This window comes from Notamacropus eugenii, chromosome 1 (genome assembly GCF_028372415.1).
Source record: "Notamacropus eugenii isolate mMacEug1 chromosome 1, mMacEug1.pri_v2, whole genome shotgun sequence".
Classification (NCBI taxonomy): Eukaryota; Metazoa; Chordata; class Mammalia; order Diprotodontia; family Macropodidae; genus Notamacropus; species Notamacropus eugenii.
In genome coordinates this window covers 708,095,026-708,111,243 of record NC_092872.1, presented here as the reverse complement: position 1 = coordinate 708,111,243, position 16,218 = coordinate 708,095,026, and the positions used below count along the sequence as shown (strand labels likewise).

The 16,218-nt window shown below is 45.2% G+C and overlaps 1 protein-coding gene and 1 long non-coding RNA gene across 3 annotated transcripts in view; one reads left to right on the top strand and one right to left on the bottom strand.

The window, feature by feature from the left end:
- CDH3 (cadherin 3) overlaps positions 1–15,011 on the bottom strand; it is a 46,221-nt gene extending 31,210 nt beyond the window's left edge. Inside the window, exons 1-3 of one of the 2 annotated variants that reach the window (XM_072636414.1) lie at positions 14,864–15,011; positions 14,494–14,642; positions 14,050–14,164 (exon numbers count right to left, since the gene is read on the bottom strand). In XM_072636414.1, coding sequence (XP_072492515.1) covers positions 14,050–14,164; positions 14,494–14,642; positions 14,864–14,996 — 397 coding nt within the window. In that variant the 5' untranslated portion in view covers positions 14,997–15,011. Of the gene's footprint in view, positions 1–13,554; positions 13,575–14,049; positions 14,165–14,493; positions 14,643–14,863 lie in introns of those variants that run through there. The other variant, XM_072636415.1, reaches the window with a different exon arrangement.
- Positions 13,874–16,015, top strand: LOC140521412 (uncharacterized). Its single transcript, XR_011972923.1, has 3 exons — positions 13,874–13,995; positions 14,382–14,666; positions 15,387–16,015. It is a non-coding gene; the product is annotated as an uncharacterized lncRNA (long non-coding RNA).
- The last annotated feature ends 203 nt before the right edge of the window (positions 16,016–16,218 follow it).

Here is a 16,218-nt window from a genome sequence, read left to right as displayed (position 1 = left end):
GTCTATGATCCCACGAAACGAAAGCATAGAATTTAAAGACAATAGACTAAAAGTTAGACGGACTGTAAAAATATAGGGTGGTTGGTGGTAGGAGGCTTCATGACCCAAGACTCGAATGTTTCAACTCCTTCTTAAAACTCTTGGGTAGGTTTGCAGGATAATCAGAGCACTCTGTATCCAGATAGGACAGAAAGTCAGAGGAACTTGAAAGTCCCTGGATGGTTTTCAAAGTTCCTCTTTGAATAATGCAGGGCTCCCTTCCCTCTCCCAAAGAAATTTGGCCCCACATCCTGAACGGAACCATGAACACAACTTGGGTAAGAAAGCACAAATCCCTGGGGGAGAAGAGCCCAAGGAAGTGCCAAGAGCCTGTGAGCTTATCAGGACTGAAAACCATGGGGCAAGATCTCACCCAAACTCTCTGCTCTAGGGCAATTTATTTTTTATCCTGGCATTACGCAAATACACCCACTGCTCCTTCAAGAGAGGGCCAAGAAATTGGCCAGTATAGGATTCTGAGCACAGAGATAGGCTTCTATCCTCTCAGCTGGAATATGGGCATGCCCAACTTACCTTGAAGGAAGTGAGACAGGAAAGGCAACGATGTTCTTTGTGACAAGCAGGTTCAAAGGAAGGGACTAAGAGATGATCTGAGCCCTCTCATTTTACAGAGAGGTAAACAAAAGGCTGGGAAGGGTTAAGTAACTTGCTAAAGGCCACTCAGATACTTGTCATCCAGGCCCTCGGTTTCCAAATCTGTCCATTACAACCGATAGGGCGAAACTCATCAAGCCTTGAGTATTTAAGAGCGAGCAGTTGACACAAAAGAGAACCAGAAACTTTCTTTCATAGACAAGCTCCCATTTATATAGATCTCTCTAAGCTTCATGACAGTCCTATGAGATATGAAAGATGATTATCTTCATTTTACAGATAGGGAAATTGAGTCCTGACCCCCAAAATCACGCTGGTAAGTTTCTGAGGTGGGATTTAAACCTAGGTCTTCTTGACTTCAAGTCTAGTGTTCTACACCCACTACAACATGTTGTATAAGTAGACAGATCCACTCCAACACAAGGAGTACTGGGGGTGGGAGGGAAAGGATGGAAAGAGGCCCAGGGCTAAATTGAGAGGGGATATTAGCATTTCTTCTGCATTAAAATTTAGCTGTTAGAAAAGCCAACTGGGTTAACCCACATGAAAAATGGAAGAAAGAGAAGGGTACTTTCCTGGGAAGATCCTCTCTCCAGAATGGCATCCCCAGGGCACCCTTCTTACTGCTGTTCCACCCAGATCTCCAGAGAGCTGGGCCACCCCTCCTAGTCCCTGAAGGGAACAAGACAGTAACAGAAGACACTAAACCACGTAGTTCATAAGCCCCTTGAGACTCACAGGCAGAGTTAGGCTTGGCCTCTGGGACTGCTGCTGTCTCTTAGCTTTATGTCAAATCGGTAACTTGCTTCTTCTCCAAGGCGAGATCCACACCCTGCAGTCCTAGCCTTTTCTAGGGATTATGAAGACTGAGGAAAACCAGAGCCATTCATTAGGCACCTGGATATTTAAAATACCAAGATGCAGGCTGGTTCATAGGGATGAACAGGGGTTTGAGGAAGAGGTAACAAAGGATTTGAATTCTAGCCTCACTAGATATGTGACCTGAATTCCCTTCTCTGAATTTGTAGGATTCAGAGCTCAGAAAGAAGTTTAGAGGTTTTCTGTACTAGATTATCCATTTTACAGACAGAGAAACAGACCTGGGGAAATAAACTGACTTGCCCCAGATCACCCAGGGATAGGTAAGGAGCAGGATCCAAATCCCATTTCCTGACATAAAATGCAGTGTCTCTACTACAATCCACATGACCTCCTAGTCTGTAAAATAAGAGGAGTTGGCACTTTTTTCAAAAGACGGGGGACTAGAGGTATGGAAAGTTGCATATTCTATCAGATGAGGCCAATTTTGTCCATCACTTTTGTTTAACTTTTTTTCTTTGAAATAAGGAAATGCTATTGGAGGATGCTTGGGGGATGTGGAGAAGGGCTATATACAGAAATAACCGTGATGTAAACGCAAGAGGCCATCAATGAAATTTCAAAAGGAAAAAAATTAAAAAATGAAGGGGTGATATCTAAGATACTCTTCAGCTCTAAAATTCTGTACCTAGATTTGCTCAGTGCATTATTATGGGGTAGAATAGTTAAATGAGAAGAACCTCACTGCCCACATGGGGGGATAGCTGACCTTTGAAATGCAAGCAGTGGAAAAGTCAAGCCAGGCTTTTAAAAGTTGGTTACTTCCTTTTTCTTAATCATCGTGATGGCATTTTGGGGAAGAAAGAAGTCGGTGGGGAGGGGCGTAGTAGAAAAAGAAGAAATTTGGGAAACTGGGGAGACCCAAAAGGGAAGAGACGATGGAAAGAAGGGGAAAGGCAAAGAAAGTCATTCAAAGTCAGATTCTAGCTCATGAACTGTGCCCCTCTATCTGAAGTCTCTCCAACTTTCCACTTGAGACATGACCCCTTTTTATAAGAGAGGACCAGAACCTTCGCTCTCCTCTTGACAGTCTGTTGCAAAGGTGTAGGAAGCCATGTTTCTCTTAATTGCTGCGTGGGATGGGCCAGAAGCTGATGAGGTTTTTTGCCCCCCTGCCTACAGAAACATGATGAGACCCGTCTTACTCTGAGGCCAGCCCAGAGAAGTAAGGTTGGAAACACTGGCCAAGATTTAAGGAGTCTACCATGGACAAGTAACATCGAGAACTAGCTGAGTCCTCACAGCTGTGAAAGCTCTTCTTTCCCCCACCCTCCCAGGCCCAGTGCTTTCTTGCTAATTATGAATAACAGGATTTTGTACCTCAGACAGCCTTATTTCTGTGTATATATATAGTGCTTTCTAAACATTACGCACTAACGTAAGAGTGACTACAAAACTTCCTTGAACATTGCAGAGGAAGTACTTGGCTTCCCCCAGCCCCAGTCCCAGCCCCGGCCCTACCTACTATACCAGATTTCATGGAAAAATACCCTAATTGTCTAGATATTCCTACCAGTCCCTGGATCTGGGGACTGGGAGGAGCTATGAGAAGATAACAATATTATTAACAATAATAACTAACATTTATATAGCACTTAAAGGTTTGCAAACAGATAACGTTATTTGATGTTTACCACCCTGTGAGGGAGGTGTCATTATAATTCCCAATTTAGAGAAGAGGAGACTGAGGGAAGTTACTCAGCCAGTAAATTAGGTCTAAGGTGGGATTTGGACTCTGGTCTTCCTGATTCAAAATTCAACAAGAAATTGGCATGGACCCTGACCACCCCCTGCCCCAGTGGACTACAACTAGGATTCTTTTGTTGACTGGACATGGACATCTCAGGGAATGAGAGGCTCCCAGAACTTCAGATGTGGGGATCCTGAGCACAGTACTTGTGGGTACTTCAAAGAATGGTTGGACAAGTCTAGAGGGGGAGGGAGTCCCCAAGTCTTTGTCACAAACAGAAACCTTTGTTGCCACTCCCTTTAGAGAATGGTGGCAATGGAAACAATGGAAATCCAATCCAGAAAAACCAAAGTGAGCTTTTCTCATGGTGGAAGGGGCAAGCTTAAGTGGGCATTGGGAGCTAAGGAGTACAGGCTGAGTAATGAGGATGTGACACAACCCTCAAAACCTCTGTCGGGGAAATGTGCTGTAGAAGTATTAGCTCCAGAGACTGTTGCTGGATGTCGATGCAATAAGGGTTACTCCCTGGTTACTCAGACCCTTTTCTAGGGACTTGGATACAAGCCTCTTACAATAAGCCTGTAAGTCTTTTGAATCTCTGGGCTTACAAAGGGAGTTGGTGATAACATCCTGCGGGTTGCAGTGGGAGTAGGTAGGGGTGGGGAGGAGGATACCAGATACTTTTGATTTCAGATTCTGAGGAAGTTGGGGAGTGGCACCAGAGAAGTAAAAAAACAATTTCCCCAAAGCATTCACTTTGGGACTGAGTCTCTGACACCAGAGAAACAATAACAAAGAGCTCACATTCCTCTAGGTTTTCCTAAAGCTCAGGTCTGACCCTGTCATCCCCACCCAATAAACATTTATTAATAATAACAGTTAATACTGATACAGTGCCAACTATGTGCCAGGCACTGTGCTAAGCCCTTTACAATAATTTTCTCATTAAAGTGTCTACTATGTACCAGGTACTGTTCAAATCCCTCTGTTACAATGATCATCTCCTTAAAGTGCCTACTATGTACCAAAGCACTAAGCACTTTACAGTTGTCTCCTTAAAGTACCTACTATGTGCCAAGCATTCTGCTAAGCACTTTACAATTATTATCTCCTTAAAATGTCTACTATGTACAAACACTGTGCTAAGCATACAAAAGGCATGAACTCTGGAGGTTCTCTGTTATCCCCATGATCAAAGGCTCTGGCACTCAATGCCCTTCACAAGCCTAGCCCTCCCATTTCTTCATTTTCCAGGATTCTAACACTTTACTTAACCTCCATACTCACTCTCGACAGTCTAGCTGCACTGGCCAACCTGACTCTGGCCATGCCTACACTGCACTCTCTCTCCCCATGTACAACCACCAGCCTCCTTCAAGACTCCAAACAAATTCTGGCTTCTCAGGCACTTTCTCCTCAGGGCTCTGCCTCTAAATCCCCTAGGTCTTTGTCCTATAGATCTGTCTCTTCATCTCCTTCTGCAGACCCGAAAGTGTTCTAGAGACGCTAGCTATTGTCGTCCATTCATAATTATTTGTCTGTGGTCTCTCTCTCCCCCACTTCCACTGTGAGCTCCTGGAGGGAAGGGATCAGGCTTTTTTTGGGGGGAGGAGGAAGTGTTGCCTTTCCTGGTACCTCAGCACAGGACCTGGCACAAGGGTTTGTGAACTGGCTGTCCCATTTCAAGGTGGACAAAGCACTTCACAGTTAACAACCCAGTGAGGTAGGAAATACAAGAATCACCATCTCCGTTTTACAGATGAGGAAACTGAAGATTTAAAAAGACAAAGGTCTTGGCCAAGGGTGACCTATCTTGAAAGTCATGGAAGCCAGAAAGCAAATGTGGGTCTTTCTTGACCGCCAGTGAAAAATTCACGCTGCCGCACCGCTGCTCCCTGCCCCCATGCCATTACATTAACAGAGGACACCAGCTCAGTGGGCCTAGAATCAGAAAGACCAGAGTTCACATCCCACCTGAGACACTTTGGGATTTTGGGCAAGTCACTTCGCCTCTTTGCCTCAATTTCCTTACCTGTGAAAATGAGGATAATGATACCTCCCAGAGTTGTTGTGAGGATCAAATGAGATAATAGTTATAAAGTGCCTGGCACGTTGTAAGTGCTATATAAATGTTAGTTAGTATTATTATTAGAGAGCCTTGAACCTGAACTCAGGAAGACCTGGGTTCAAATCCTGCCCTGGAGGCTTAGTAGTAGTGGGACCAGGGGCAAGTCACTTAATCTCTGTCTGCCCCAGTTTCCTCATCTATAAAACAAGGGGGATTGGACTTGATAGCCTTTGGTCCCTTCCAGAATCTGCACTCTTATGAGGGATCCATTGTGCAAGTGAGCAAATTGATTATTTTATCATTTATAAAATTATGATATACACAATTATATAATATAAAATAATTTATATAATATATAATTAAAAATTAATTATATTATATATTTTTATTTGTATAATATAGTGTGATATGATCTTGGCTACTTGATAATAACCAAATTTACTGCTTCCTCAGTTTAAAAGTTATTTCCCCATAGGAGACATTTTTTAATTTTAATTTAAAATGTTTAATTTTAATTTTTAGGAGGGTACAACTAGAAACAGACTTGGGTTAAAGCTGATTCCCCCCATACAGACACCCCAAAACACAAATGCCCATTTTTAGAAGTAACCATGAGACATACTCCCATGTGGTTATATCTAACTCTCATTCCAAGCATAGGGGTCTGACTCTCCTTTTGTCTGCCACAAAACTTCCAAGCATCCTTAGCTGGATTCCACATCCGAAGCATCAGGGGCCTTGTGCCCCTTTAGACCATGTCTAATTAACATCCCATCAGTGAAATTAATGGCAGAAGAACAGTGAACTTGCTCTCGGTTCCCAGTACTCATGCTCCCACCCCCACACTAGAACTCTGCTCCTCCACTCAAATGTCAGAAAAAACCTCTCTCACAGTGTCCTTGAAGCAAGGGGAGGGAGCTTTGAGCTTACATTCCAATATCACTCTGGAGGGATAGATATTGGCATGGATGACAAATGCAAGTTTAAATAGTTGTCAAGTCGTGGGATCCAGCCTCAACTCCCAACCAGTTACCCTACCCTACCCCCTTCCTCCCCAGGTACTACAGTAAGCCCCAGGTTAATAGCCCTTGACCTGTTCTCCCTAGAAATCTGATCCCTGCTGATGATGATTCCCAAGATAAGCACAAAATGGCAGTAGAGCCCCCGCCAGCCCCATCCCCAAGCCCAAGAAACTGGAATGCAGGGGTTTTCATGCCTTAAGTGGAAAGGCTGTGATGGGAGTCTGGGGGCCAAGGAGGGCTAGAATTTCAAGTGAAAAGTTAACTATTTCCAATCTTTTGGAATAGTTTTACCTTCTCAGGCCTGACTTTGGAGACATAACAGACTTTGATTTCATTCTCCCCCCAACCCCCCCTTCCATTCTCCAAAGGTCCCTAGTGTGTCTCAATATTTGGCATGTCCAAGACCATCCTTTTTTGGATAAAGTTAGTTCATCTCAAGAGCCTTGGCTTCATTTGTAAAGTAAGGGAAGCTGGATGTCATGGCATCTCTGGTCCTTTCTACTTTGAAAGCCCCCAGAGCCGTAAGTTGAGGCTGTAAGATTGGCACCAGAGCCATTGACGGGCATCTCTGCTACCGAGGGGGTAGTGCCAGATGACTAATGGGGGCAAGGGGAAAGAAAACACTAGCCTGGAGTGAGGGACAAGCCAGTGGATGGGTAGAGAGACAATTAAGGCTGTTTAGTGCTATTAAAGTCCTTAAGAGATGGTATGGGAAAAGCAGGGCACTAGTTTAATCTCTCCACTTGTCCAAACCACAAAGCTATTGACTTCAAAGCTATGGCTGCCAGTGGCCAGGAAGATACCAAATAAAGAATGTATTCTTATATTTAAAAATCTAAATTCTAACATTAAAAAGAAAACATCTAGGAGCCAGGGCACCCCCCCCCCCAACTCTTAACTTTTTGTGTGATACAGAACCATTTAGGAGTCTGCTAATGACCCCTTCAATGGATCACATTTTTAAGTACACAAAATAATCCTACAAAGGAAATCACTCATATTGAAATAGTTATTAGGATTTTTTAAGATTCTCAAACCCTAGGCTAAAAAACCTTTGATCTAATCGAACCCTTTGTTTCACAAATAAGGAAACTAAGAGCCAGGAAAATGAAGCTGTTTGCCCAGGTTGGCCTAAAATCCAGGTCTCTGAAATCTAGCAAAGTGCCCTTTCCTCTGTACCACGCTGCCTGGACCATCTTTACTGGAGAAGGCCAGGAAAAGCTATGCCAGCAGCCTCCCCTCACCTCTGCCTCCCAATCTGGACACTAAGGAACAAAAGACGCAGAACATTGAAGTAGGTCTTTTCTCCCAATTACTGTGGCTGAATGAGAGAAAATCGACCTTCCCAGAAACACTAGCAAAATAGCTCTTTTTTCCAGATAACGTCTCACTTAGGAAACATTTTTGTCCTTGAAAAGAACTATCCAAGACCACTTGAGAATGAGAATGACTTTTCTTCTTTAGGGAAAGTCCCAGGAATTCTTATTAATGTCCAGTCACAAGTAATGGTTCTCCTAAAGACAACATAGCACCTTCAGAGTAAACAAGGACCTTAACACACACACACACACAAACACACACCCCACCTTGGGGAAATGGGGGTGGGGTAAAAAGAGGCAAGGTCAGAATGTTTTGTAGAAATAGGGGAAAAAGATAAATCTAAACAGCCAGACTTGGGGGGTAGAAACCCTGATACTACTTCTTAGCATGTGGCCCTAGGCCAGGAGGTGCATAGAAAAAAACCATTAAAAATTCATCCTTTGCTATTCAGACCACAGCTCTCTGAATGGAGACAATTTGTCCTTGGTACCAAATACTCTGAAATGAAATAATGTCAGAGAAAAATACACTCTCCTTGCCTCCCCATCTTCCTGTATACATCTTATCATAACCAATATTTAGTTAAATTTTTTAGTTTACAAAATGCTTTAGCTACAGTCTCTTATTTCAACCTCAAAACCACCATAGGAGGTGGGTAGTAGATAGGTATCATTAGCTTTGCTTGAGGTTCCGACAGGGCAAGCAACTTGCCCAGGGTCACATAGCTAGTAAAATGTCCAACAGGGGATTTATGTTCAGTTTCTTCCTAGAGTGCTGGGTGTCATTGACCCTGACCAAAAATAACAAACCTGTGGAACCCAATATTTAAAAAAAATATTAAAAATTGCCTTTACATGTAATTAGGAAGATGAATTAGATATATTTAAAAAATAGAATAATAAATCTTCTTAAGTAGAATTGGGATTTGGGAAGTTCTAGATTCTACCCTTTAGGGATAAAGATACAATCAGAATCCAAAGACCCACTTCAATAGAGGCCAGTACTCTACCCACTATACCACAGGGCCTCTTTTATGTAGGCTCCCACTTAGCTCCCAGCTTCAGAAGTTCCGGAGCAACTCCTTCCTTTCTTTCCCAATGGGAAATGAAGGGCACCCAGGACTTGGTAGCTTAGAAACAGGAAACCCTGCAATGAGGAGGGAAGGGAGACCAGAGGTTTGGGACCTGTTCCCAGAGGCTCCAATTCATGATGAGACAGGAAGGAGGTTACAGCAATCAACAGCAGTGCTGTTAAAACTCATGACTTTCCCATGGCAAAGCTACGGAACAAGGCCTTCTAAGGTGTGGTCTCTCCTACATGGCAGATTTATAACGCTCCAAGTTACTCTTCGGTTAAAAAGTCAGACTGAGCAGCAAATGCATCTTGAAGCTGTCCAACACTGGAAGAAAGACTTTATCTTCCAGGGGGGCCTTGGAAGAACCACTTGGAAGTTCCCTTCCTGTTCTTAGGATCGGAGACCTTTACCCAATTGCAGTCATGGTTCAATGATAACGCACTAACCCGATGTTGGCAGGCCAACCAGCCGGGACAGGAGTCACTATTCAGCATCATCTATAAAAGGCTTTTTTTTTTTTTAAATATTGTCCTCATGAAAAATTTCCCTGGAGTTTCCCTCTGTCTTGGTGAGATAATATTTTGAGTCTATCAAAAGACATATTACTCAGTCAGAGTACTAATCAATTCATATCACCTTTCCTCCTTCTGGCTCGTTTCATGGGCTCTAATATACAGCATGGATCACTCCAAGTCTACCTTAACAGGTTACCAGAATTCATTGCCCTCACTGCCCTCAGCACTCTGAGTCCCCTTACAAATGTGGGAACAAGTACCTGCCTCTAGGTCTGTACTCTTAACCAACCAAATCTCAGTAAACTCAACAGTAGTGTAGAAGGGACTGTTTATTATAAACCCCAGGAATAGGTGGTTTTACTTGGACCCTTGTCCAGGTGGAATCTGGAACTCCCAACTCCCTCTTCTGCTTAGGAAATGTATAACTATTCCCAATCTAGGTCAGTGAGAATTGCACATCCAGGGAGAGAATTATTTCTAGAGATTCTGTTCTTAAAAAAAAAAAATACACCCTCCCCCAGCCTGCTTTCTTCCTTCCCAGCACAAGAACCTTGCATCCCAAGACTCTTTCTTCCCCCTCCCTGAGCCTTCAGAAAAAGACAAATTCATTCATACTAAGTTATCAATACCTGATAAGGATATCGGTGCTAACCTTCTGACTTGTTTTGTTGACAAAAATGAGATTGACTAAGACCCTTGCAGGGGTCCTAAAGTCCAAACGAGTTTTATAATAATGCTAAGACCTCATTTGCCCACTAAAATACTCCTCCTTTTCCCATGTATGTATCGGTGAGGCTGGATTTTCTTCATGTACTTCAACCAAAACTACAGTTTAAAAATCCAAATTTAGTAAGAAGCAAATATGAAAATTCAGTTGTCTCTTCTATTAAGCCAGACATTAGAGAGATTTGTAAAAATATCTAAAATGATAGTATTTGGCTCACTAAATCTGGATCAGGAAAAGTTATTTTTATTTATGTTAACGTAATAGTTTTATTATTATTACTTTGAAATGAATTAACAGACCTTTTAAAAATTTATCTGTTTTATTTTCTAATAAAGAAAAAAGTGATCATATCCACATAAACAAAAGCTCTTTGGAGTCCTCAATAATTTTTAAAGAGTATAAAGAGATGCTGAAGACCTCAAAGTTTGAGAACTACTGCTTTAACAGAACAAAGAAAAGAATCTTTTAATTAAAAAAAGTTCAGGGATCTGTAAGCATGCCAGTGGGAGAAGGTTACAAGGGAAGCACCGGATTTGGAACAAGAAGACTTTAGCTATTACCTAGTCCAAGTTCTTTGAATTGTAATTTCTACATCCGGGCTTTAGGTTTTTTTTGAGGGGGGGGAAGGAAAGAATGATTGGGGAAGGGAATCTGGGGAGATAAAAAACAGGATCACAACCATTAAAGGGCTTTGAAAAATAAGAAACACCATACAAATGCAAGGTATTATTATACCAGAGAAGGCTTTTAGCTCAAATTGTGGAACAAAGGTGGCATGTGCAGCCTCCAGGCTACTAGGAACCAAAGAATTTATTCTACCTGACTTGCTAGAAGGGTAACAGGTGAGCTTTTCAGAGCCAAATTGGGACCTCAGGCTTTCTGTGTGTTTTCATAATCACTTTGAACTAGAAATAGGCTGTTCTAACAGTTAGTTAATTAACAAGTTGGCCACATGATAGGACCAGAAAGAACCAGGGCATAGAACTGAGGGACCAGGGTTTGGCATAATGTGACCTTGAGAAAGTTAGGTCTTTGTTTCCCCTTATTAGTGAAATGGAGTTTGGATAAAACAATCAGCCATGAAAAGGATCCTCATCAAGTACCCACCTTGTGCCTAGTAGAGAGGCAGGGTAGCCTAATCAATAGGGTATCGCACTTGACCTGTTCCTAACTGTGTGACCAGGGAATAAGTTACTTCTGAGCTTCAGGCAAATCCCCAAAACTTATTATCTACTAAGAAACAGACACAGAGAGCCTTGGTTTTTGTTCCTAATATGCTATGGTCCCTAAGTGCTCTGATTGATGAAAAAACTTAGAATCCTGTTCCATTAAGCAAATAAGCAACTTCTTTCTTTAAAATGATCCTCAGTAGTTGTTGTTCTTCCTTCGAGACAAGTCTAGCATATGATGTGCTTTCAGGTTACAACTAGGTTGGGGCAAAGGTGTTCTAAGATCACAAAGAATTCCACCAGAATCCCATTGTGGTACTGAGAAGTTAAGGTAAGGAGGAGCGAATACAGCTTACTGGCTGTATTATTTCATGGCAAACTCTTTTTCCTGGCAGCTGGTACCCATTTCACTACCACAAACCAGGCAATTAAGAATACTGTGTTTCCTCAAAAGGTATAAAATGCCTGAGGTGATTGTGAGGCTCCCTCCAGCACAAACCTCTCCCTCCTTCTCTTAGCCAAGTGTGAAATGTACACCTAGATTCCCCTAGGCCCTTCTCCTTCTCCTCCTTCCAGCATAGCCTCAAACTTCAAACTGTAGGAAGAGACAGTTATCCAAATCCCTCCAGCTGGTGAGTAATGAAGATAATGCAGGTAGATAAAACATGGGTTTCTATTAGGAGACTCCAGCACTCTCCCTGCTACTTCTATGGACAAAAAATAAAAACCTGAGGACCCAATCTGCAGTTCTGAACAGGGATTTGGCAAAGTCTTAGACTGGTTAGCAATAAAGCTTCCATGGGGAGCCGGAATTTGATTTGGGATGTTGCCCAAGTTAACATTTTACAGGTTGGCGTGGTTACAGTTTGTTGGCCCGCCAGTAATAAGCCTGCACTCAAGAATTCAAAGTTTATGAGGCATGGCCTCTTAATGCCTTTCCCCTGGACCCCACAGCAGAGGGTTTAGAGAACTTTCCTAGCAAGGGTGTTAATTGTTCTGACAATCTGCTAAGTTATTTAGGGAAAGGCTTGCAGTTGGATGTTTAGAAGACAAAGGATATATTCATTCTGATCTCTCCTACATAGGGCACCCACAAAAACCAGTCATATTTTAGCTTCCAGAAGCATCAGAGCATCTGAAACCAGCTTTGCTACTGTGTGACCTTGGGGAATTTTGATTCTCTTGTCTGGACCTCAGTTTCCTCTTCAGTAAAATACAACTACCCCAACCTACCTCAGCACTGTTATAGGAGAAGTTCTTGGGAAGCCTTCAAAAGTGTTTCAGAAATGTGAATTAGTATTAAAATGAATAGACAGTTTCTGAGGTTGGATTTCCTTCCCCAGCTTTTTGGAACCTAGGAAAGTCCTAAGCTAGCTGCTTCTCTGGAATAAGGTGCAGGAAGAGAGAGACAGGAACACTCAAGGCAATGTGGTGTAATAGCTCTCTAGCTTTGGAATCAGTTGAGCTGAGTTGAAATCCCAACTGAGTTACCTATTACCGCTATAATCTTGGTCAAGTCACCAGCTTAAAGGTTTCTTTCTCTGTAAAATAAGGGAGTTGGACTAGATATGGCCCCTAAGGTCCCTTTCAGCTCTAAATCTATGAATACAAATTCCAAAAGGAGAAGCCAACGCTATAAATCCAAACCAGAAGCATGAACAACTTCAATTCCCTGGTGATTTGGAGGGTTCACACCTCTCAATGGCTCTCAGCATCCGGGCTGACCTCCCCCTGGTCCACAAGCTTTCCGTCATCCCTCAGTTCCAGCTTTGAACTAGGTAAGGGTGACCCAGTGACTACTGGGAGATCAAACGTGTTCTTTGATCTCTAGTTCTTTACATTAACCACTCTTACCAGGCAAGCCCTCTCCAGAAACCTCCCAGACCCTTTGCTATTTACATAACATGACCAAACTACAGCCACTGGAGGGATCTGCTGGGTGAGTAATGGCCCTCTCCCAGGCCCAGGGAGAGGTATCCTGTTGCAAGTTTCCAGGGATAGCTTTGGGTGAGAAGTCACTCCAGCAAGAGGAGGGTTAAAAGTGCATTCCAGCTGCTGGGGAAGGAGGGGGTGCAGAGAGCAGAAACAGACCTCCACTGTTTCAAACACAATGCACATTTCACAAAGCCCCGGCCCCCATTTGTGGCAATTAGGAGCCTAGTAGGGGAGCCTGGCTGTGCTCATCCCCACACCTGCACTTTGGGTCTGCGCCCGCCCCTGAAGGCTACGAAAGGAATGTTGGGCAGAGCTGCCCGAGCCAGACCCCGAGGGCGAGGCAAAGATAAACCGTTTCCTCCACAGAGGATCAAAGCCCAAGGAGGTTCAGCTCAGGCCCACGCCGGGCTGTTTTGGGCTGGAGCCAATGCCTGGATGAGCTACCCAGGGACGGGGGTGGGCTGGGGGGATTACGGGCGTCGAGGAGAGAGGGCACAGACCTTGGAAGCTGGTAGAGGCACTTTACAAAGGAAGCAGACTGGCTGCCCCGAGGTCTTCTCCTAGTTGGGGAAGAAAGGCAGGAACCCCCGGGGTGCAACCATCGGCGCCAAAGCCCCCCTCTAGAGCCAGCTCTCGTTCCCCACTATGGGGGTCGGGGAGAGCTGGAGCCGGAGATTTACTTTTCCCAGTGTCTGGTTCTCACTCTCCCCACCCACGCCCCCAACCCTGAGCAGCAGAGAGGGCAGGAAGGGGCTGACAGCAGCCACCTCCCAGGGGCGGAGTCCCAGGACCTTTGTCCAGGACAAGAGAGGAGCCAACATCAGTGTTCTTCCCTACCCGCCCACCCCACGGGCACCTGTGCCAGGTGTGAAGAAGGTTCCACTCACACCCTATCCCCTCCTCCCGTCCGCAGCCTTGGACCACGTCTGGTGAAGGTCCAGGTACCAATCTGGGTATGGAGCCAGGGGTTGGGGGGTGGTGGTGGTGGTCCTTACCTTGCCCCAGCTCCTGGCCTGGCTCTAGTCCCATTTGTCCAACAGCGAAGGTGACCTCCGTCTCCGCGAAGCCCTCCCAGCATGGTTCCGACTCCGCGTAAAGAAGCCCGCAAAACTGTGTTGGGGGGAAGGGCAGAAATTTGAGCCCAACCGAGGTTCCCCCAAACTATACTCCTCATCTAGCGCCCCCTGGTTTCTTCTCGTCTCCTCTACCCCCTTCCTTCCCCACCACCGCCCGCCTTTTGGGTTGTCCCCAGCCCCCCAGAGATTTCCAGACCTACCTCGGTTCCCTGGGGCTCTGGGGAGACTCCAACCCCCAGCCTCCCTCCTAGGACTGCTCCGAAGGAGCCGGGCGCCTCGATGGGGCCCCCCGTGGGGTAGCTCCCCCCAGCCCACGAGGGAAGAGCCTTCCCAACCAGGTCAAGGGGCAGCAGCTTTCTTTACCTGGATGAGGAGGAGCAGGAAGCAGCCCTGGGAGAGAAACCTCATGGTGCGAGCGAGGAGGCGCGGCGGGTGCTCCGGAGTTAGTCCGAGATTCCACTCGGCTCCGCTGCGCGCCCCACGACCACTCCAGCTCTCGGCGGCAGCTAGGACTGCAAGGAGAAGGAGGGAACCAGGTAAGCGCCCAGGCGCGTGTGGATTGGCCCGGCCCCGCGTGGCCCCGCCCCCGGCTGGAGGGACCCGCAGGTGGGGCCCCAGTTCGGGGGGCTGGCCTGGGGGCGGGGGCCAGGCATTGGGCGGAGGGGAGGGGAGGCTTAGAAAGCGGTGGAACAGCCCGCCCCAAAGACCCTCCCTGGGTCCCCAGGGCTACCACCTGGGTCCCCAGGCACAGGCGCGGGATGCTCGGCCCTTTGCCCGGCTCCCCGCAGCCTCGGCTGCTGAAAGGTAACTCGTGAAACCTGGGGGAGGCGTCTAGGATGGGAGGGCAACAGAAGAGACCCATTCATCCCTGGCCGGGCAGCGGGGATTCTCCGCTGTCTCCCCGGCTCGTAGCCGTCCTGGGCTCAGAGGAGGCACCAGCGGGTACTCCACCCTCACCCACCCCTCCCATCTCTAAACTGACCATCCCTGCCTCCCCAAGCTCCCGAAGTCAGGCCAGTGTGGGATTAAGGCTGCTCCAGTCGTACGTTCTCTGGAGGAGCCATGGGATCCACCCCTCCGTTCTGCACTGGTGTAAACTGAGGCTTACAGAGACACAATTTGTCCACGGTCACTTGGCTAGTTAGTAGCGGAGAAGGGATTAAAAGGCCTCGTGGCTGCAAAGCCAGCGTTCTTTCGATTGGAGAATGACTGAATAAGTTATGATACTGAATGTAAGGCATATGATGGTACTATAGGAAATGATGAAAGGGGCGATTTCAGAAAAAGCTGGGGAGACTTCTAGGAGCGAAGAGAACCGAAGGAGCCATTGAATAACAACGACTTCGAGAGACCTAAGAACTCGGATCTGGATCAGCCAGGATTGCTCAAGCATGATGAAGCATCCTGTCTGCCTCCTGCCAGAGAGGTGATAGACTCAAGATGTAGAAGTAGAAGTACATTTTCAGATATGGCCAGTGTGGGAATTTGTTTGCTGGACTATGCACTTTTATTTGCAAGGGTTTTGTTTTTCTTTATTTCAATGGGGGAGGGGAAAAAAAGAAGAGGGAGAGGGTTCAGGGTTGCCAAACAAAAAGAAAAAAAAGAGAGGATCATTGAAGATTTTTTTTTAAATGCACTGAAGTCCAGAAAGAATCACAGATAAGCTTTGAAAAGTTACATACTGAATTTATATTATGTATTATATTATTAATTTTATATTCATATTTACTTAATATACTTTAAAAGAAAAGCAAACCATGTAATAGGGATACTTAGTTTCACTTACAATCCTTTTTTCAGTTTATTATGGATACAGAACTGCTAGTTTTGTTTGGTGTGAAGTTCAGAATTAAAATAAAATAAATCAATTGCCTCTATGGGATTTAGATTCTGGGGGTTGGATTTGACCTTTTGTACTCAGTCACATGCTGCCTGGGTGACTTAAGATGTCACATCACTTTTTGGGGCTTCAGTTTCCTTATCCTTAAAATGAGGGGGTCATTTTCAGCTCTAAAATTCTTTAACAACTAAGAATTCAGTGATCAGAACTGTAGGAAACTCTCTAAGCTCCAGAAGGGGGCAGGGAGG